The sequence below is a fragment of the Bombus vosnesenskii genome, unplaced genomic scaffold (genome assembly GCF_011952255.1).
Source record: "Bombus vosnesenskii isolate JDL3184/JDL3185 unplaced genomic scaffold, Bvos_JDL3184-5_v1.1 scf7180000013267, whole genome shotgun sequence".
Classification (NCBI taxonomy): domain Eukaryota; kingdom Metazoa; phylum Arthropoda; class Insecta; order Hymenoptera; family Apidae; genus Bombus; species Bombus vosnesenskii.
In genome coordinates, this window is record NW_022882927.1 from 6,240,478 (window position 1) to 6,264,450 (window position 23,973).

At 39.1% G+C, this 23,973-nt stretch overlaps 1 protein-coding gene and 1 long non-coding RNA gene across 11 annotated transcripts in view; one reads left to right on the forward strand and one right to left on the reverse strand.

Annotated features, from left to right (window-relative positions):
- Positions 1–23,973, forward strand: part of LOC117230633 (serine/threonine-protein kinase Doa) — a 43,998-nt gene that overhangs the window by 13,113 nt on the left and 6,912 nt on the right. For 4 of the 10 annotated variants that reach the window (XM_033488251.1, XM_033488253.1, XM_033488252.1 and 1 more), the window contains one exon: positions 8,703–8,940. In XM_033488251.1, coding sequence (XP_033344142.1) covers positions 8,703–8,940 — 238 coding nt within the window. Of the gene's footprint in view, positions 1–2,891; positions 2,965–8,702; positions 8,941–10,806; positions 11,839–17,738; positions 20,215–23,973 lie in introns of those variants that run through there. The other 6 variants (XM_033488255.1, XM_033488257.1, XM_033488256.1 and 3 more) reach the window with 4 other exon arrangements.
- Positions 14,793–16,438, reverse strand: LOC117230641. Its single transcript, XR_004492813.1, has 2 exons — positions 16,076–16,438; positions 14,793–15,298 (listed from the first exon to the last, which is right to left on the reverse strand). It is a non-coding gene; the product is annotated as an uncharacterized LOC117230641 (long non-coding RNA).

Here is a 23,973-nt window from a genome sequence, read left to right on the forward strand (position 1 = left end):
AATAAAATTGTAAAAGCAATAATGAACGAGCAAATACGAAAAGGAAATATTTTTCACGTTGGAAATTTTCTTCCGCGGTAATCGTCGATCGTGATCTTCTCAAAGAAGTCTTAATTAACCGCGAGGCGTCTTTTAGCAGTTTCGATCGATACATTTCAATCCAAAAATACCCACATACGTCAGTATATATCTGCGAACGATCGTCAGTGTTCCAAATACGAAAGTAAAAAAGTGACAGCACCTTCGATTCGACTTATCTTTTACAAATGCGACAATGACAAGCTGTTTGTCATATAAGCGGGCAAGTTTTCGACGAGACCAAGGTCTTGGTTTCCTTCTTGGGCAAGTTGCGCATAAATCGTCTAACACAGAACAAAAGTTTCAGTTCCCCAAGACCCGGGGAAAGCTTCTTCGAGCCGCGTTCGACCTTCGAGCTTCTTTTCAAATTCGTCGTTTCCTCTTCCTGCTCGTTCCGCACTACTTCGTTTCGACTTCCTTCTCCTTCAAGGAAACAACTCGTTCTTTTCGAACTTCCATTTTACAGAATCTTTGTTCACGTGTAACGTGTGACGCGTGTGTGACGTTGTTGGTTTCGATTCGACGCAAATTTCGCTCGTCGATCAGCCACAAAGTCTTCCGTAATATATTATTTTCACCATAGAAAACGCTATCTATACTTTGGACCGAGTCTGATCTCATTTGCAATTCAGATTTGTTAGACACGTGACTTGTTTTCAAGAAGTTCTTATCGATGGTGACTTGAAAGTTTGGTTGTTGTTCATTGAAATTGGACAGTCGTAGTATTTGCGAAGTATGAATTTGATTAATGGTGGTTTCAGGCTCAGCGATTATTTTCTGCAACGACAATGTGACATAAATCCTCTGTCCGAGATTATCTTTGCGGATGCTATATTCTGAATTGTAAACGTTAACATCTAATAATTTAACAGTTTTAATAATTTTGTCCCCTTAGATTCTAAATAAGCTGCGTAACGGGGAGTTTTGAATAGAAAATTGCCAGATTTGTTGAGGTTGGAGTATTTGTTTTATTTATAGTTTCTTTGTACTCTTGCCTTTAATTTTAATTCTGCACACCATATTCTTCTTGGACACAGAGAAGTAGGAATTTATAGGTTGCGAATAATTAGATTTTCCATTCGTTCGCGTCAAAAATATTACTTAAAGCTTGTTGAATGAAGCACAGGTATGGCGCATAATATCAGCGTTCGCTAAATCACATGTTTTGAAGAAACTGTTTCTAAGAACGGCTATAGATCGCTTGGTAATTGACAAGATTCACAACAATGACTTCGCAGTGTTTGTCTTTAGGATATAAATAAATCTGTGAATATCTTCGATAGACTGTTTTTTACGGACTACGTTCTTCACGAAGCGAATGACAGTACAAAAAAACTGTAAATAAAATCAATTACTCTAACTTTGACGATTCTAACAATCTTCTACGGTTCATAAACCAAAAGTTACAGATCAAACGAATAAATAGAAAAAGAAGGTATGAAAATCTACAAATGAGATCTACAGCTGTCATGCTTAACGTTCTTTTCTCTAACACGTTGAATGCCATGGGGGTCACCGGTGACCGGCGCACCAAGATTAGTAGAAATACATAATTTGAACAAATATCAATAATTATATTTTTTTTTTAATATTGCTAGTCCGTGTCTTTCGGGTTTGGACGAGCTTTACATCTCGGTTACCTATTTCGCTTCTTATATATCTACCTCTCCTCTTATCCACTCAATTAATTACTCCCTTAATTATTCTGTCTCTAAAACTATGGCGACTTTTGGGCTTTTGCCTCCTTGCCGTCTTGTATTGCCTTTCTATTATTGTTTTTAGTTCTGTTAGTCCTCCAGTCTCGTTTAGTATTTTTATATAAATAGTTATAAATTTCGTATTATTACCATCGTTGCTACAATGGTGTGACAAAATTAAATGCAGTATAAAATTGATAAAAATAGTTTGGAATGATATATAGATCTACTATGTGTGCTCCCTACCAGTGGCTGTCGAACATGGGAAAATCCGCTTTTACCTTAGTGAACAATAACCCTAAGGAACGTTTCTACCTGAAAGATGTTTGATGGTAATTAAGGGCCTTGACAGTAAAGTAAAAAATGCTAAACCTTGTGACGGTTTTTTAGGATTATTGTGGGTCCAAATAAGTATGACTGAGGGATAGATTATGGTTCATGGTGAGCCCCGGGACGTAACAACATAGAACAATTATCTAGCCACGCGAAGGGACAATATGAGATAATTGATAATGGCAAAAATTCATTAATGTTGATTATACACTGTAACATATCTCTTGTAAGTAATATTTCAACATGATATGTATCTCATAATAAAAAATTCATCGTGACGCCACGGCCAAACCTTGTAAAACTGGCGTGGCATTCAACGTGTTAACAAGCTTCTACTCTAATTACTTTAACTAATTACCAAATTTTGCCATAAATATTAAATATAAGCATATTTTCGAAAGAGATAGTCCATTATATATTTATATCCAGAAGACTCAAGTATAATTTTAATTCAGCCTTTTTAAAAATGGAAAGAAAGAGACTCTTGAGACGACTTAAAATAAAGTTCTCTTCGATGATGTGTCAGTGAAACGAGGACTACAGGGGCTTAAATATAGTAACCGTAACTGAAAACGTTCTCTCGTGTGGTAAACACGCTCGTGTATAACGCACGACGAGGTATTTTTCGCATGCATGAACTATTTCGATCCTACGTTACGTCGATCATCAAGAAATTTACTTGTTTCGACTCGTACGAACGATAAATCTTCCCTTCGCTCGATCAGTTTCGATCGACATTTGTTCTTTAACATATCGAAAGGCGGTGATTCCATTGTAATTCAGGTGACAAGACGGACTGAAGTTAAAGGATGCCGGTCCTCTACGCCTCCATTCGTCGCCCTTCCTGGATACCAAGGTACAGTATATTTGAAATGTCCCCTACAACAGAACCAACGAAACCTGCTTAATAAGCGATTTATCATTGTTAGTCGTTTTATAGGTGTCTTGGATGCGAAGAGTGGAAAAGGTGTTGTAAATTATGTCCCACACTTGCAAATGAGAAATGTTTCTTTGTGCGAGTAATCTCATCTGGACATACATGCAATTTATTTGTACATGTTTATTTATACACAGCGCAGGTAAAAATGTGGACCAACCTTACAAAAGACACACATAACATTTATCGTTTAAATAGGTTGTAATTTGTTAAGTTTATTAAGTTTATCATACAACAATTGGTGGAGCGTGAAAGTATTAAAATCGTCTCGCTCGACGATTATTCAGCGCTCCGTTTTATATTCAAAAATATAATATAACGTAAAAATTGAAACGAGTAATGTCATTTGAAATTTGAAATTTTCACGATGATTAGATAACATAGATTTACTGCACATATATTGCACGCTCGCTTTTCGCGTTTCCGAGGGATAACAGTTTTAAACGATACTTTACGATGGAATAAATACTTCTCTTGCGTTTATCATTGTTAACGTTATTACAAAATTGATTGCAAATTGCGCATTGATCACCTTCAGAAACATAAAGCGACAAAGGATCGTGACAGCGACGAATGGATCGTTGTTCTTAAAAAATATCTCCATGTACGTTAAATACGATAAATTTGTTGCACATAAAAGCTCAAGTTTTATATGCAATATTCGTGCAGCGAGCCACTGATATAATCTTTGTTCTTCGTGACTTCGATCCTGCTTCTATCGTTAATTTCTACTTTCATTACTGATAAATACGCCTATGAAACTCGAAGGACCAAACCACGAGTATCACGTTGTCTAAGGTATAAATTTAAAATATAAAATGTATAATGATTACCTATTTCCATTTAAAACAATACCTTTACTTTACGAACACTAAAAAATCAGAAACATCTAATCTTTCTCACGCTAAAAAACTACCTTCTCCAAGAAACTTTTCTTCCTTAGTCAACTACTCAAACGTTCCGCAACCCACAGCGCGCACAATCGATCCAAGCCACCCTCGTAAACCGCCTACACGTTAACCTTGCATCCCTCTAGTCGACGATCGTAACGTCAGAGAAAGAAAAAGGAAGAAAGTGGTGCGATAAACCGTAGACTAGACTCCCTCACGCGATTAAAAGTCGCCAGAAGAAATCGAAGAGAGAGAGAGAGAGAGAGAAACATTGTTTGTTTTCTGCGACGATCCGCTGTGTTTGGCACGGTTTTAGGGGTGGGAGGTAGCGTTGCGGGTAAGAGGGCGGCTTTTGCGCATAATCCTATGACCTCTTTAGCGCGAGGATCCTTCGAAAAGGATACACGGAATGCGCTATCAATTCCACCTTCTCCCGTCGGCGTTTCGAAGGACTGTTTGGCCGTGTTCCAATGCACGAACCAGCAGAAAGCTCGCAGTCAAAGGCTACCATCCGCGACTTTTCGCCGATCCTTATTGGCTTAGCGTAGTTTCGTCGCGATGCCGTCTCGGTCCGCGTGATTCTTCCTCTTCCGTACGCTCGTCACAGAGTGATTTACATCGAGAACAACTTCCTCGACGGAACACGCTTCTGCGTCTCGTCCTTTCATTTTCTCTCCTCTGTTTTGTATCCGATGTTCTTCTTGTCTGGAGATTGTTGCGAGAAAGGCTGAGAGTTAGAAGAAGAGAATTTTCGCCATTCCACGCCGATCGAGGAGCGTGAATGTTGAACCGTTGCACTCGACACGCACCAAGATTTGTTTGTGGTTTGTACATAACGGATGATGGGTGAGCTCGTATCTTGTGGAATCATTGCAGCGGTATGTGCGTTGCGTGTGCGTGTCATGTTTGAACGAAGAGTGTGTTAAGTCGTGTGTTAAATAGAATGGAAAGTTTCTCGATCTTCCGTGCGATGCAACTTTTTTGGATATTTTTTTACCGATTCTGTTTTATTCGAATATCGTTACATGACTAGTATAAATATTGTAACTGTACATTAGCAGTTACAATTATTCGGACGACGTCCAAGTTGATGGATATTGCTTGAATAATTGTAATTTGAGACGTCGGATTTCTAACGAATAATAAACACGATGAAAACTGTTTCGTTGTTCTAGCGAGAAATCGTATGCGTGAACAGTAGCCAAAGGATCTTCTATTAACTTTTATTAATTGGTTTTGGAAGCGTAGTAAAGTATAACAAGTGCTTACACTGTCCAAATAATTATGATCTTCATTTTTCAAAGAGTATCCTTAACTATTAAGGATTAAAGAACACAATCTTTTGTGTCAGTAATGTTGAAACATTCATCGCTTTCCAAGAACAAGAAGCTAATTACCCGTTTGTTTTACATTTCAAGAATTTGTTTGATCGACCAATAATTCCAGTATATTTTTACAATGAAACTGTTTGAGGGTTTAATATGATAATAACACAGAAACTTTCCATTCAGTCAAATAACGTTGTTTTTGATTCCTATCAGTCTGTTTGGGAAGAAGGTATTGTTTGGTATCGAAGGCCACGATGTTAGGACGATGGCCGATTAAAAATCTTGGCAACTTCCTGTGCGTGAATCATCGTTAGTCGCGAATTTTCGAGCCTTTTTTGTATCACTGTGCTTCTCTTCTCTGTCCCACGATTTATTCGTGCGTGAACGAAATTACGCTTGCAATTAATATGGCTTGTTAGAAGTAACAAACAGTGATACACCTTTCGTCACTATCTGAACATTTCAATGCTTCTAAATTCTGTTTTGTATATTTTTAGTGTTTTTGTTAGCAATATGTACGAGGTGTTTCAAGAAGGTCATACAAATTTAAATAGAAGTGCTACACGAGCTGGTAAATTAAAAAGTAGAAAAAGTAGTAAAATTCACATTGAAATTTACAACTGTTTATACGATCTTCTATTGACAAATAAACTTCTCATGTTTCGCGAGAAAATTCACAAAAGTTGAGTTAACTAGTTAGTTTGGTTTCCAAGAGACTTAACATATACATCGAAAGAAGAGAGGAAAGGTTGGATAGAGGCAATCTGTGTCAAGATGCATCTATACATACTTGCCTTGAATTATACGAAGGATACATTGAACATCTACTTTGTATTCATTTCCGTCGTACAAAAGTTAATATTTCTTTACTAGTACGTGTTTATGCAACTTTGCTTTTCCCTTTGACACACATAGACATCTAAGATACTTAAATATTTGCTGAAACTTTTTTAAATGATTTGTATTTTATATACTTACATTATATATTTTATAAACATCAAATAAGATGTTCTAAGGGAAAGTGTAGTATCTTGAACATTAGAAGTGCCTTTAGTTAGAAATGTAAAGGCTTGAAAATTTAGAAGAAAATTCTTTAGATCAGTGGTTTTACAAGCAATGGTATGTGTACCGTTAGTGGCACTTAGGTTCTTTTGTACATAGTGTACTTTATCCTAGATCATAAATTCTTATTTGCATACAAAGCATGCTTTTTGGCATTGAAATTTCTAAAATTTTCACTTTATTTGCGCACAAAAGAATTGGAAATCGCTGTTCTATAGATATTTCTATAATCGTGTTCTTCTCTTGAAATAAAATATATTGCTTCCACTAAATTTCATAAACAATATAGGGATAGTATGAAAGAATTGTTGCTCTTATCAGACTGTGAAACCTCATTTTATTGCGATGGAATTTAAACAAAAATAAGATTAGAAGATAACAAGATTACGATGTTTTCTTTGTTAGCGGAATATCGTTGCATATGTCTACTCTTTTAGAGATACCTGAAGATTTTACAGCTACGAAACGCAGCGTAGCGATGAAAGATGTAACAGCTGCGAATGTTTAACCTTGAAATTAGGATTTCTGCCGCGTTGGACTCGATCAAGACGTTGCAGAAGGCGTCAGCGAAATACTCTTAAGTGAAATGGTCTATTTGAAGCCAGACACACCCAAAGTAGGTCAACTCACTGTTGCGCTGAAATGCTCCCGTGTACATTTTGCGTAGCAGACAGGCTATGCCTGATTCTCAGTCAACTCCGTTTGTAAATTAAATATATCCAATATTTAAACCGTTTGAAAAATCATATCTAATCATAAACATCATCTTTCTTTTTCTTTATACACGATCAATCACAAAAATTTTCTATCATCTGACTATTTTCTTTTTACTGTATAATCTTAGTTTGGAAGCTTGAGATTATTATCTTAGAATCGAATAGTAAATGTTTGTTAAGAATAGATTTCAAGCTATTTATTTGTTTCTCGATGTAGAATTTTACATATTGCTTATATATGTTTACACGAATACTGTTTGATATATACTTTTAAAATGTACCGTAACGTCTTTGAAATATTTATGAATACTTTGTAAAAGTTTATAACAATGATCGTTTTGCTTCGAGCGAACTATCTTGTATGGCAATTTTTGTGTTTATGCTTTTAAAGTTAATTAAGTGTTAATGGGAGTTTAAAATAGTCAAATAGAAAGGTTTGGAAATTAATTAATCGCCAACTCTGAAGTGTAAATAACAATTGATATTTATCGCAAATATCGGTATTTCGTAAATCATTAAGCTATTTAATCCGCGTTAATTCATCGTACGAGGTACGATACAAGATCGTTGCGATAAATCAAACAAGCAGTTCTGTTCAAGCGGATCGAGATATTTGTAAATTAAGATGTAAATAATTCAGCCGTTCTATCAGCTTCCTTATGCAGATCAAGTTACTTTGTTATTCTAGCTACGTTTTTAAATATATACCTGATCTCTTAAGCATGTAATTAGAAACTGTCGCTATTATTTGGAGGAAAATGCACGTCGAAAGATCGTAAGATCTCCTTTCTCTCCTTTTTATCAGCCAGCTATGAATGTAGTAGAGTGAAAGTTAGATTGTTTCCAACAATTATGCCCGGGTTTCTAATTGTAGATTGCGTATGTATCAGAATTCACTATTAAAACACCGTATAAAATGTTACTTAAGGCTGAATTCCATTTAAAAGTTATTACGTGTGAGTGTTAACTAGATGTTCTAATTGTTGGACACACTTTTATTTTCATTTTAATGGTTTAAATTAGTGGCAAAGAAAGATAAGGAAGTTGAGGAACATAATTATCTGAGAGACGTAATCTTCTGGTATCACATTTTATTTCCAAAGCTGATCTATTTTTGTTATCATCATCTATTATTGTTTATTCATACTTTAATCACAAGATAAACTTTTAATCTTCTTTTCAAAATTTATATAGACCTATCAATTATCCGCAAAGAGAAGACCATATTAGGTCAGAATGTTACTCTTTTCTCCATATGAATCGCTTCGTTTCATCAACAGATTCTTTCATTCTGCTCTCTCGTGCTTCAAGAGACCGTATAACCACTAATATATATATACATCAAGCACAAGACTTGCCATTAAAGGCCACTAGCAAATGAAACAACCTCTTAAAAAGAGGCTAGTATCAATTGAATACGTAGTTCAAGTATCTGAGTCATCAAAACTTACAGATCACTTTTTCTCAAACTTTGTATAAAAACACCGAACCATCCATTATCATCAATTGTCGTACAATTTTCCTGCATCACCATCCATTCCATTAATTTCTCTATTCTGTCAATATTCCATTCACGACCAACGTCTCGCAGTGAACGGATTCACACGAACGTCTAATTCTGAGGCTGTGATAAACCTAAGACTAATTAGTGGCAATTTCAGCGGAGAACGCGTGCTGAGGTCGCGTCAACACGACCGCGGAACTAGCCAGGAAAGACGGTACAAGCGAAGCCATCGTCGATCACCGAGTAGCGGTCGCCAGCACGGGCATCGTGATCGCGATCGTGATCGTTTGGCGCATCCTACTTCTTCTCGACGTGCAAGGATCTATCGTCACCATGCCTCGTCGTCGACTAGTCAGGATCGACACAGGCATCGTTCACCGTCCTCCAGAAGTCAGGTGAGTCGAATGGCGCCGACAACCGACGCGGACGTCTTTATATTCTGCCCAGTGTATCTTTAGATTTCATTTTGTTATATACTATTTGAGATCACATTTCCACGCGTCTGATAATATCGTAGAATATTACGGGGACAAAACTCGGATAGATGTTTAGAGAAATCGGTCTCGATTATTGTCGACCATTCCTCGCGGTCTTATTTACCCTAACACTCATTTCCTATAGTATCACGCTCAATGGCAGGTACTGTGGTACTCTTTCGATTAAAAAGATGATTGATAGCTAATATAATATGATATATAGCTGATATAATAATAATAGATAGCTAATATAATATAGTTAATATAATATAATTTGAGGATGTTTATTGTATGTATTTATATTTTAGAGATTGTTTATACCGACAAGTATACTTTAAATATTCTTTATTTTTTGAGTGGTAAAATATTATTTTCATACAAAGATTAATGGTTTGAAGACTTGGTGGTTCAAGGATATCTGTTTCATATATTCGTTGAATCTAGGTGTTTAAAGATGAAGAACATATATATGTATCTTTAACAAAGGTTTTACTGAAAAAAGAACTACATTGGTTTTAAATAATTACATCTGCTGCAGTCGGCAATTAACAGGAGTAAAAAGTTACAAAGTATGAGTAACCTGTCCTAATTTCTTTTTCTTTTTTTTGTAAATGTCGTACACGCAAGGGATGAAAAGTTCAGTTACCAAGATGTGTACAAACTTGCAAATAGTATTGCGTGTGAACTATTATATCGTGTGCTGCATATTATAGCATATTGCGTGTGCATCTTTTAGAAATTCATGCAGGCTGCTTGTAGATATCAGAATCCTTATGCACGAACGCATATCTGTACACAATGCCAATACAAACATTTACAAATATGTGAATTTTGTGTAAAATATATAAAGTTATACTTGTGAACATATCTTCTTATTTAAATACACCAATTTTATAAAATGCGAATATAAATTTCTATATATCTGCAGACTATTCATAAAATCCTATAAAGAGACGCATACAAATTTTTGTCCGCAGATGTACGTCGCATTAAGTTTCTGAATGTCTACAGACATAAAATTCTACAAGGCATATACAGACTTTTATTTACAGATGTGCGTCACACAAGGTTTCTGTTCGTGAATGGTTAACAAAATTCTACACGTGGTCATACACGCACACAATGCAATACACGATATATTGAATATAGATATATTAACATAGGATGTCTACACATGGTGTATACGTCCACCATGTACACAAGCCTTGATTTTTGCGGTTAGTCCATTATCTTCTCGTGAATTTTTCACATTGCATTCGCTGGAACGTAGATCTGGCGAATAATCCCCCACGTATACAACTCGTTCCTCCTGCGTGTCTCCACTATCGGTATCTATGAAAAGCAAGGATATCCGTGTTGTCTCTTGCGCGTCCCGTTCGACAGACCTCTGGACGATATAAATACGTGGACACGAGCAAAAGAAAAGGATCGATCAAAGAGCAAAGAAGAACGGAATGAAGCGAGAAGAAAAAGTCAAATTCTACATCTATCTTAGGAGGTAGAAGGAGCATAGCGATGGATTTTTGCGGTATTTGAAGACCGTCGATTATCCCATCAAGGAGCGATCAATGATTTATCATAAATCTGTGGAAATTTCATAAAATTGTAAAATCCAAGTAGAAGAAATGTGTTAGAAAGATGTTAAGCGAACCTTTGGAATTCTTTTTTTACAGACAGAATGTGATAGCGTAAATTGAGTGAGAAAAGTTCAAACAATGCGCGAACGTAACCCGAGAGAAAATAGGAAAAAGAGGAAACGATTTAGTGGAAGAAAAAGACCGAAAAGAAGATAGAGGAAGATCGGTACGCGATGCACACATGGGGAATCAGCCTCTGGAGAAGGCCGCGATGCAACTAGCGCGGCGACGCGTGTACCCGGAGCAAATGCCGATGATTCTTCTTTCTTAGCCAGCGTCGGCTATTTTCGACCGGCGACTATTTTCGAGGGGGACTCGTCACGCGGTTTCGCCGCGGTTTTAGTGCGAGTTTGCGCCAGATGGCCAGCGCAACACCGTCGTCCTCCGCATCGTCGTCGGGAAACGCGCCGGCAGGGAAGCCGGTTCGCCGGAAGCTGAGGCACCCGCGTAAGACAAAACCATTCTTGCTCCTCCTTCGTGTCGGTTCCAAGAAAATTCCACCACGAATCACCCTGTGGCGGTCGAAGCCGATCGTCCAAACAAGAGGAAAGAAGCCAAGACCCCGGTAATGATCCGGACGTCGATCATCCAGATCTGAATGAAGAGAAATATTTCGTCCATACAAGTGGTACATAAAGTGTGCATTATCAGAGACTGTAGAAAACCAACAGATCTAGAATTTAGAAGAAACAGAGAGATAGAATCGAGAGGTACATATTTACACATCGTCGATTAAGGTAACTCGAGAGATCTCAGCGAGCTGACCCAGAATCGATCACAACCTGGATTTAGAAATACGCGTTGTTCTTGGCAAGATGCGACTGTGAGAGCGACACGAAAGCCTTGTAATCCTACGATACGAAAATTGTACGATTTACTACGGGAACAGAAGGGAAAGGAACAGACAGTATTGTTCACCCTGGATCATTCTGGAGGCTGGTGCGTGCGTGGCGGCGGCGGTGGCTTGGCTGACGGTGGACCACCCTCGGCTTCGTCCTCGTCGTCGTCGACGATGGCTAGCCAAGAGGTGAACATGTTGATGCCTGGGAACCAGGTGTCGTGGTGGCCCAGGCAGGGATGGGAGCCTTGGGTGCAACGGGGAAATAACGTGGAACCCACCAGGGAACTGGACACCAAGCTCGACGTGACACCAGAGTCGAACGACACATCGATTTCAGAGGTAGCCAACGAAAGAATAGACATTTTTCGAATCTTCATTGGTTTTTTTTTAATTTTAGTGAATTTTTCGAATTACCGACGGTCGATAATGATGCAGAGATGTTTAATAGGATTGTTTCTGAGATTTTCGCTAGTCGAGTCATTTTGACCATGGTGAGATATTTGTTGGATATATTTCCTATCGGTCCTATGCATGTGAACTTGTTTTCTCACTTACGTAAAATGATGTGTAAAGCAAAATCATTCAGACGGATATCTCGGTAGGTACGTACACTGTCCAACTATGGAGAAACTATGAGCTTTTTTCTACCTTTCAATAGAATATCGACATTTTGTGTCTTAATGCAGTATAAAAGCGCAATAAAGTGCAATATTCTGTTAAGAAAGTAATATACATTGTCTCTACCATAGATTGATTCTTTAACCTGTTAGAAGAGCCAGGTGCAAACGGACCCCCAGTAGAATCTCGTTCTTTGAATCTTAAGGAAACAAAAATACGCATTAGAATTTTATCTTTTAACTAGAATAAGATATCTAATTTCAATCGAATATTGAAATAAATGGCAGGATCCGAATAGGCCCCATATCTGTTTGATGGGGGTTGACAAAACACTTTCTTCCTCCATAGTTGCGCAGCATAACTATTACACCAACACAAAGACATAGGATCTTATTTTACGTCTGTGAAAGGGAAGGGTGGAACGTCGTTGACAAATATCAGGGATAAAACTTACCTAAGCCAGAACTTAGCCTAACACGCGATTCGCCTACGCGTGTACTTGTTTCGGTTGGCCCTCTGCCATAGCGCGACAGCAGCAACGGTGACATGGAACGGGCCAATGAAACAGCCAGAGAGCAAGCGAGTAAAGCGCTAGTTAACCAGCCACTCGCGTTAACATTTAAACGAGCCGGCTGACGACTAGCCCGCCGCGAGCTTTCTAGCTCGCCTCTGCTCTTACGAGGCGATCGTGGCGCACGCGTTTCACGCTTCTTGGTTATATTTGGCAGGCTCGTACGCACGACCACGATAAACACGCGTGCGAACGTCGAGCGGAGAAATACAGTTGGAGATCGCAGTGGTATGGTCGGTTCATCTTCTTTCTTCGCGGCCTTTGTTCTTTCCACTTCCTAGTTGCTTTAGGGATTTGATCCCAAATTCGTTGGATAACTCTTTTTCGTTCACAAGTGATCGTTATATGATAATTTTGGTTACAGGTTTGTTTAATTTCAGGGCATTTGTAATTGTAATATACATCGTATGCCTGTCACAAAGGTTACTAAACGTATTTAAGATATAAATTACCAATTTTTAGATTGGAATTCTGTCTAGAGTACATGTCTAGAAAGAGGTTTTATGTCGCAATAATTCGTTCACTTCGGAGCTTGACTTGTATCCATTTGTTGTTCAAATTTATTTTCTCTCATTGGCACGATTAATAACTATGCACTGTTTGTGTCGTTTAAGAAGCATAGGTCGCACGCTGTGCGTCAGTAATCGTGTCGGACAAATAGTATAGAATCGTAAACAGTGCGTCTTACGATTATACAAGTTTTATAGAACGCATAGAGTGTGTCATCGTTCGTGTCGAACAAGTATATAGGTCGCACGCTGTGCGTCAGTGGCTGTATCAGACAAGTAACACAGGGCCATAAACATCGTGTCCCGTGATTACTAAATTTCATAAGACGCATAGGGTGCGTCAGCGTTTGTATCGAATAAGTAGTACAGCGTGCGCGTTGTACGTCAGTGGCTGTATCAGACAAGTAGTATAGGGCCATAAACATTATGTCCTGTGATCAGTAAGTTTCATAGGACGCATACAGTGCGTCATCGTTTGTATCGAATAAGTAGTATAGGTCGCTGTGCGTCAGTGGCTCTGTCAGACAAGTAGTATAGGACCATGAACGTCACGTTGTTGATTCGATATACAACTCTACAGGACACAAAGGACGCATAATCGATTGTGTCGAACAAGTAGTACAAAATTTAGCAAAACCAGTCGAATAACTGTACGCTATACTTATTCACTATCAATTTTTAATCACGCGAAATCAAATATATTTCTCAATGGAAAAACAAGCTCCTTATCAACCCTGTTATCAAGCAGATAAACATCGAAGCTTGAGATTCGGCTATGGAAGCTCAAAGAGGAGGAGAAATCTTGTCAAAAAAATATTCTCATTCTCAGAATGTACGTTACAGAATCGTTTCTAAGCCTCTTCTTCGTTGTAACACAGTCGTGTCTATGGATGTGGAATTTGTTCAAAATATTTCACTGACTAAATATATATTTGCTAGCGGTGATTCTGTGGCGGATAGATGTTTTTAAAACTGGATGTGAAAATTTATCAAACAGCAGTCACTGTACGAGACAGGGACGTATTGTTCGTGTATTGAATGCTGTCATAAACGTTGCGCTTCTTTGTCGTTAAACCAACGTTTACGCGATATTTTCGCGCTAATTCCACCACGTTGGCTCTAAATCATCGTTTTTTTATTTTCCTCTCTCCCGGAAACGGCCGATGATGCACGCAGGCAGAAACGGTTTCCGTTGATGCCAGGAAAGTTCCGCGTGAAACGCGAACTCGTGGGCGAGAATCGAGCATGAACTGCGCCGTTATTTTCTAACGCGACGCGTATTTATACCACTATTTTGTAGGAAACCCGCGACATCGATATCATCGAATCGGCGACCTTGAAGACAAAAGGCCCAGACTTTATTAATAGTTCGCGAACTCTTCCACTGACCAACGTACTTCGCTGGTCCGATGTTTAGAATTTAGAATTCGACGATTTTTTGACGAATAGTGTACTTCGACTATGAAAGAAGCTTTTGATTAACGCGCAATTCACATTTTAACAAGAATTTGAAAAATGTTATGTTTGTTTCTTGATTTATCGACGCAAGAGGCTTATGATTGGTAATCGATGACAATGAATCGGTGAATATTAAAATACAGAGAATGCACAATTATATATCAAGAATCGGAAGTAGAGTACTTGTTACAATATCTAGAAACTGAAGAAAATTTTAGATTCCATTTCTTTACGTGCGTTTAAAAAGACAATTATATAAAGAGCCGCAGTCTATTAATAATCAGTTGATATACAATGATCAAATACTTTCCATAAAGTTGTTCTTTGATATCGTATGACGATTTTTGAGATACAGTATACCCGATTTTTGTTTGCTTATGGAGGAAGTATCTGGCCGATGAGCAATTGGTGAACTGTTTCATATGACGGTGTCCGGCATCTGGTCATTATATTACGAGAATCATCTGTGATCAGAATGATATTTTCAATAATATACAAGTTACAATTAGTAGTATTAGGAATAATATACGACGTATGGATGTATTCACCAGATTTAGATATCGCTGCTTGGATATGCCAATATTTTTTCTGTCAGATTAGAACAACCTTCCCTGTCTGACTCATAATTTGTGAATCAATCAAACTGAAGATAAAGTACTTTTCAAGCAAGAAAAAAAAGATTGACCCACATGGTTCGATAAAATGCAAATGTGAATTTTTTTTATCGCGTGTTAACCCTTAAAAAGCAATTTTATCGTGATATTCTACCAGCAAAGACACGCTAATTCATCTTCTACGCGGTACAAATCACTGTGTCCTATTTTTAATATTTATTCATTTATCGTAAACAAAATTACATGAGCAGAAATAAATAAATTCATTGCTAGACGAGTAAATTATTATTGTTGTAGAAGCACAAGTATTTTCTACGCTATATATCAACTTGTTTTCGTTAGGAGATATAGAAGAAATCGTGTCAATGTTGTTTGACATACCGATAAGTGTATTATACTATCGATAGTCCATTGGGTTTTCACGACCACCAATTGCTTTCCGTCGTTCGAACTTCTCAATAGATGATATTCTTCAAGGTGATAGTAAAATTTGTATTGCTTATCTATTTTGTCAATTATCACGTTGATAGTTTTACGATTCTCTGAATACTCGCATTGTTCATTAGTGGTTCGAGTTTCTTAACGAGTATGTTTACCCCCAAGTAGAAACATATCCACACGATGTTTTGACAACGCGGGAGGCCAATGACACGTTTTAGAGCATCATTGAAATTTAGCTTGTGCCTGCGTACAACGATCTCGCAGAAACTGACGGACCGTGTTCTAATTAACCAAAATTAACTTGGAAGTTCTACGAATACCAATGAACGTAACGATAATAATAAACATCGATAGCCAAGCCATACCATACTGCATCGATAGTTCGCTTCTTGGGCTCCAACATCGAAATCTTCTCGATGGTGTAACGATCTCGAAAAAATCGATTGGCAGCGTTCTAACGAACCAAAAGCCAAACTAGAAATTCTACGACTACTAATGAACACCGATAATGAACACCAATAGTCAAGCTGTCGTACTATACAGCATCGATTCTCGCCACCTCTTGCACTCCAACGTCAGAATCTTTTCGATGGTGCAACGATCTCGCAAAAACCGATGGAGCGCGCTCTAATTACGCGCAATACGTATATCCGTCACCGGCGTAGATCGGAATTTAATGCCACGAAAGCTCCGTTGCTCCCGTTCGAACCGCGCTCCTCCTCCGATTTCGTAATTTCTATATGTGTCAAGGTGCGCAGCGGAGAGACAGAAAACGAACGAGAGACTAAGAAACATCAGGCACGCGTGTGCGAAAACGCCCCCCTATTCATACAGCACATGGTCGTGTACAGTCCATGGTCATCGAATTAGGATCACTCGAAACTTACGATAGTTTTTACCTTTTTAGTAAAGTAGAGAGGCGCGGTGGAATTTTAATGGGAAATGAAATTAATTCATTTATATATTAATTTGTCTCCATTTGAGGATTATACGTTTTTGCGTATGCTTCGTTATATAGGATCTTTATATTATCTTTACTGTCTTGATAAACATTTTTCTTGGCCAAATTGTGCGGAATCTTTGTTCCCGAATCTGATAACGTAACAGTAAAAAATAAGTACAGAGGATTAATTAGGCTTAGAGATATCTTTAATGGCATTTTTTTATGGCAAAATGGAATAATAAGTGAAACGGATTAAATAATTGATTGTGTATGTATTTAATAATAATTTTTACAATTCAGGAATTTGCTTTTTATCTGACATAATACCAGTATATATGACATACATTGAAAAGTCTTAAGCACCTTTTATTCTTCACAAATCTTCGATATCTGATGTAGATCGTGAACTTCAAACGATATAAATGTACTTTCTAGTGAACCTGTTAATCCATTAATCGGTTCTTTTGTCATACACAAAATGCCACATTAGATGGTGTTTGTCTACGTCCTTTAGTGATCATTTAATATTTCTCGGTCTGAAGCAAACAGGTGATAATTAGCCTGAGACTTTTGAGCGAGAGTTACCGCGGTTATTCTCCAAATAAAGTTTCTACGCGTGGTCCTAATTCGACAGTCCAGGAACTGTAATAACCGATGAGACACTCGAAACTGAAAATCCATGCACTCGAAACAACCTACGTACAATACAATTTCGATTCCTACGACATATCGAGTTGGCGAGAACACGACCGTACCGCGTCATAATAACCAGAACCTTAAACGCTATCGGTGACAATGATGCGCCGTAAGCTTCTTCCGACCTCGTCGTGCACCAGGAAGCGGTGACGTTGCCAAGACCCGATCCTGAGGAGCGTGCCGAACTTCGCCATTCCGAATAAGCGAGGGACAAATTTACGTAATACTCTACCACTCTCTCCTCTTCGTCTCTTCCTTCCTACTGGTTCCTTTCTGTTCCTCATCGCAGCACGGATTATTCGTTTTCGTACACGACAGAGAGAGAGAGCGAGAGAGAGAGAGAGAGAGAGAGAAATAGATATCGGTAGAAAAGAGGAACGAGGTACGAAGAGTTTGGAGGAAGAGAGGCAGAGATAGATGTAGAATGGTCGGAGAGTGTAGCTCACCACCGCTGCCCGGTATTTTTAGTGCGACGAGAGTATTTGGCGGGGCGCACCGAATCCTCCTCCTCGTCTTCGTGAACGGTCGACGTCGGCCGTCGTCTCCGTGACCGCCGTTGTGGTCGTGCTTCTCTTTAGTGCCTTCGTCGGCGTCCCTGTTGCACGATGCTCGCACCTACGGCCGAGTGATGAACCTGCGGCCAGGTCCGCGTCGAAATTCTCCGGCAATCGTCGCTGGATCGCTTTTCTAATCTTCCGAGTAATCTGTATAATCCTTCAATCTCTCGTTCGTCTTCTGTATATTGGCGCGCGTGTGTGTATGTGTGATTTTGCAGTTGAATCTGTGAGTCGACTGTTGTTTCTCGCAGCCGTTGTACGATACAGGGTGAAGATACGTCGCTTGTGTCACGCTGAGAACACTCCGCAAGCTCTAACGGCACGACCTTGAAGCCTGTTGTAACCGCGGTCCGAAGAGCTGTCTCGCGTTGGATATTCGAGGAAACGCACGCGAGGGAAAACTGACGCGTATCGAATCGCGCGATTCAAAGTGCGAAAACAAACAGAATTACCGGAGGAAGCTGCCGTGTGGAATGTAGTCGGGGAAGTTGAATTCCATTGAATTGTTGCACGAAGAGTTTCTTAGATCAACTTTTCTAAGAATCGCTATCGAAATCAAAGACTCGGTCGTCAATCAAGCATTGGATCGTTGGCTGGAGATTCTCCACGTGGCTTTAGTCGAAATCGAAACTTTAGAATTAACAATCGATTAATCAGATCGTTGAATGAACATCTTTTTGTTGATTTGGATCAAAATCGAACACTTGCAAGCACTAAATCGTTGAACGAACAGTTTGCTATTTGTTTCTATTGAAATCGAAGATTTGGAAGCAGTGGCCAAGCACCGGATCATTGAATCGACAGTTTCCTATTTGGTTTCTATCGAAATCTATCGATTACATTGTTGGACGAAGATCTTCCACTTGGTTTTCGTCGAAATCCAAGTTTTGGAAGTATGAACTAGTTATTTAGACGAGGAATTTTGTATTTGCTTCTGACAGGTATCGTTAAACTATCGATCAAATTGTTGGAAGATTTTTTACTTTATTTTCTTTAGGTTTACTAAGATTTCTCATGAAGATAAAAGGTTTGAAAGAATCAACCAATCGAGCGGATAATTGGACGAAGATTTTCAATTTACTTTTGACAGAAATCGAAACCTTGCAACTGTAGATCGATTAATCGGCCTATAGAGAATTTTCTACTTGATTTCCATCGAAATCGAAGGTTTATAAGGATTAATCAGAACAGATAACCGCGTGGGTGTCGAAACTGTGTCTCGATGTTCATCTTCGCGCCACGCGACAACATGTCGACGTCTCGTCAAGGTTCGACGGGTCGGCGAAGTCGATACGCGCGCTCTTCGACCACGACGAGCGTCACTCAGCTCCTCAGCGACTCGTGTTCGAATCTCCTACAACGATTAACCACCAGAGTACGAGGAATGTCTACGGTGAACGACAACGTGGGGAACAAACCATCTGTTACAAGACCATCGCCGATCGTCAGTCAATTGAACAGCGCAAGAGCGCGTTTAGAGGACAAGTACTGTACAATCCTTGACAAATATTCGAGAAAGAAGCATCACGATCATACGGATCGACCGTCCATCGAGTACAGACGCACTCGCGAACGAGATCGAGATCACGCTTATTATCGTCGCGAAGACAGCCCGTTTGTCCGCGACGAGAAGACCCTGGAACCTTCGATGACCCGAACCGTGATCAAGAGCCAAACCAGCGTGGTGCTCTCGGAAAAAGCGTATCCCTTCGTCAGGTCTCCCACCGCGAAAGAGTTCAAACGCGAGAAAACACCCGGCTATCATCGTGTAGACAAACACGCTTTACAAAATTCAGACGCATATCGTAGATACGGAAGACACAAATCTGGCCATGCGGAGACGCGTACGAGAAAAGTGAGACCGTATAGAAACGGTAAAAGCGAGCAACTGGAATCTTCGTCTGCTGCTCTTCGAATAGTTCGACCGATGAAAGTGGAGCCTTTGGTGTCGAAGGAGAAGAAGGACGATGATCCTGACAAGACACCAACGAGTAGCGTAGTTAGAGAAAACGTCAACGATGTCAGCGTCCTTCCGATCATCGATTCCGAGGAAAGTGATCCAGCGATCTCCGAGAGAGTAGCGAAGAGGAAGGAGATACAGAGTTTGATCGAGAAGTACGCTGCCATGGAAGAGACTTACAGTCAATTGGCTGCAGGAGGTCAAGTGAAGATGAGGCCTAGCACCACAGATATAATCGCCAGCAAGTATAGGAAGAGTACTCGTCAAAGCGAGCGAAAAGACGCGTCGAAGAGCGCAATGGCCGCGAGTGTCGTTAACAACAACGCGGACACGGTCCAGCACGCGATTGTAAGTTGTCGAACCGCGGGTTTCTATGGGTTTCTCTGACGGCTGTCGATCGTGGATGAACGTTGTTCTGATCAGTCCCCGTTGCTGCTGCTGTGTTGTTGCGTGCCACCTCCTCCTGCCGCACACATTCCTCTCTCACAGCTGTTTATGCGTCTCCGCTCGAGTTAACAAGTCCAACCCTTGGCTGGCGATTCCAGAGCCGCGATGATCTACTAATCGATACTTGTGTTTGTACGGCGTCCATCCGAGGGATAGTTATTGGGTCGTTCTATAAGTCTTGACGCTTCTTCTCTCTCATCGATCTTCAACGAACGTTATTCTTTACGTAAGAAGCATACGGCTTTTTCATTGTTTGCTTCTTTCATCGGTGTTTGGTATTTAACAGGCGTAAATTTGAACTTGCATCTTTGATCGAAGATGGAACGGCAACTGAGAGCTTAAATCAAGAGAATTTAGTTTAGTTTAGTTAGTTTAGTTTAGGAAATTTTAAGAAGATCGATAAAACAGCGAAAGTATGGCAATCGAAAGCTCGAATTGAGAGCATGCGACGCGTCTGTTTTCTGAATGGACACTTGGTACTTAATAGGCGTGAATTTGATGAAGATTGATAAAATAGTGAAAGAATAGCAACCGAGAATCCAATTAAGACTGTATGCTTTCTGAATTATTAAAAAAAAAAAAAAGAAGAAGAAGCGAAAGTGGAAATTAAAGATTTTAATTTGATCGTTCTAAAAACTCCAGATGTAAAGACACGCTAACGATGGTTTTTCCAAAGTTCCAAGCAGGAAATTCTAAAACTTCTTTGCTCGGATCCTGAATCAGATACGTTCGATGAATTAAGAATAGAAACGTTCGTATTTGGACGAAAAAGGTGACAGGAAACGAGATAGTAGAACACGTTGACGATTGAGCTCATAGTACTTTTCTGCAATTTCGCGTCAAAGTTTAGCAAAAAAGCGACGAGATTTATAAAACGACCTAATACAATGATACGAATTTTGGTTCGTCATCCAAAAATCGTATTCCTGAATTTTTCTCACGTTTTCGAGCTATCTTATCGAGACTCGTGAGTTACTAGCCTGTCGTTATTAGGAATAGAGAATTAGGTTTGGTATTTGATAGTCCATGTGGTGCTTCGAAAGGTAATTGAAAACCTCAAAATTCGTATAATTGGTAAATCAGACGTAACGAGATTATAATGATCGATCGAGTAGTTTGATCGGTTGAGATTTTAAGAGACTCGTTCCATGATCGGTATCATAAATCGTTAGTATTGTTTTACTGCCTGTAGGCATTCAGACATTTTATATGCAGCTACAGGTCTGCAAGCAAAATCTGTAAGCTGTATACACTTTTAGTTATTTAAAGCAACATTTTGAAGCCTCTTGGGTTGGGATTTTGTTCACCTCTGTCGTCTCACGTCGTCTTTGTAGGAGAAAGAATTTTTCTTTTTTTACCTCGCTCTTGAAACAGAAGACGACACATCAGGGTGGGGAGAGTCAACTTTATTCGACAGTAAGGCTCGAACAATACTGATTTAGTGCGTTTCGTTTATTTTCTACTGATTCCAATCTAAGTATTCATTTTATCTTCGACTTGTCGACGATACGCAACAATAAAGATAGATTATTAGAGTTTACAATTAATTTAATTGAAAATATGTACAGTATATTTATTTAGAGTCTGGATTTCCAGTCTGTGGGTTCCAAGCACCAGTGCTCGGCATAGTTATTTTTATAGAAAATTTCTTCGCAAAGATTTCTAACGCTTATCTATTCCACTATAGCTGCATACATTACGCTATCAATGTTAGTTTTAATACTGACTTTTGATAAATGAAGGCAGATTATGTTATCCATATAACTTAATTATGTTATCCATGTAACTATCACGTTAGATTAGAGATTATATTCTTCTAGATCTTTATTCTTATAGATCTATTCTTAACTATTAACTAATCTATTTTATTTGGCTGTTATAAAAGAGGATCCCACTTAATGAGGATTGGGAAACGCTTCTAGAGCATTCTAACTCTTTGAAATATCTCAAATCATCGTAATACTCGGCTAATGTCTTTCGAAGCATCACTGAATATTCGTACCAGGATGATAAATCCGTTTTAACAAGAAAACTTAACTATATGTTATAGTTACGTAAGTGAATTTTTTTTCCTCTGGCCGACTGACTTACTGCGATGCCGCGTCGGCGCGTTGAAAAATTCTCGATCTCACGCTCGATGTTCGACTAATCCGAAATAATTGCGCGTTGGCACCGTGTCAACGATCCATCGAAGCTGCAGTGTATTCAGCAAGTTGTTATCGAGTTTAGCAAACTGTAATTTGTATTATCTCTTCAAACCATTAATGTGATAAATTTTCTCTAAAACATTTTTCTATACGTACGCGTTCTTAATTAATTCAATAATTAAACCTTTACACAAATATTATGTATTTTCAAAATGTGTTTTCGCGATGAAAAACATTTCTATTTAATCGATAAGGATCGATAGAGTACCACAGTTTTGTCCCCTCGTTCTTCAAAAAAAAAAAAGAAAAAAAAAAAAAAAAGAATCGTTTCAGTTCATGTATAGTAGTTCATGCATCGAGTCAGTTTGAATTCGCGCGTCGATAAGGTAGACTCGAAGTGTCGATCGATCGATCCGCACTGGCGCGCCGTACGAACGTGTCACGGCGGTCGATCGAAACGACGGATCGAGCGTCGTGGCGCGTTCATTTGGCGCATTCACGTAAGTACACCGAGTTTCTACAGATTATTGAAGATTAACATAAATATTGAGAAAAAATATATAGTAGAGAAAAGACGACCTCTCCGAGCATGTTAGAGAAAAGAATAATACGTGACGAGCACACTCGAGAGAAGCTGTCCGACATTTTTTCATTCATCGATCTTTATCCCTGTAAATGAATTCAATCTCTAATTCAATGCATATAAACGAGAAAGTAATATTCTATTTCGATATTTACGCGTCTATTTTAGATATCCATTTTCGTATATTCCATACGCTAAAGTAAGACAGCTCCTTCGATGCAATGTACAAAGTAACTAACTTTAACACGAGTATAAGAGTTTAGGAAAAAAACAAGATCTAAGTAAAAAAAGCAATAGAAACGATATTTCTATATCTTTAGAGAAAAAAGTAAAAGGTAACAAATGAGACATAATGATCGTAATACAATAATCATATTCGTAAATTTTAAAAAAAGTAATAATAGTAAGAAATGACAAAATATGTTCGCTTTGTGCCGATGGTAAAATTCGTAACCGCAACTTTCTGACTTGGCAAACCATTTTGCCCTCTCCCCTTTCTCTCTGATTGTTGGGTTACCATCTCCGTTGTAATGGAATGGAATGGAATGGAAACGGATATGGCACACGGATTGGTCACTATGGTCTCGACTGGGCGCTCGGATCGGGTGGTTCGATGATGACCGATGACGATGATGTATCCCCCTACTTCCTCCCCACCGACACACTCGTACGTTCGTCCGTGCTTACACACGTCCTCTACCGCGTGTTACACGGGTCTCCGCCCTCGTGGTGGTGGTGGTGGATGACGGTGTGTGGTGGCGATCGGTTGATGCGACGGCTCTTGGATGTGGACACTCCAACGACTCTTCTTCTCGACCACAATGGGATCTCACGCTCTACCCTGCAACGTCAACGATGACCGACAACTTGGCCGACTTACGTGTGGTGGCCATTGACCACACGCAACCTATCAACGTGCGAACCACAACG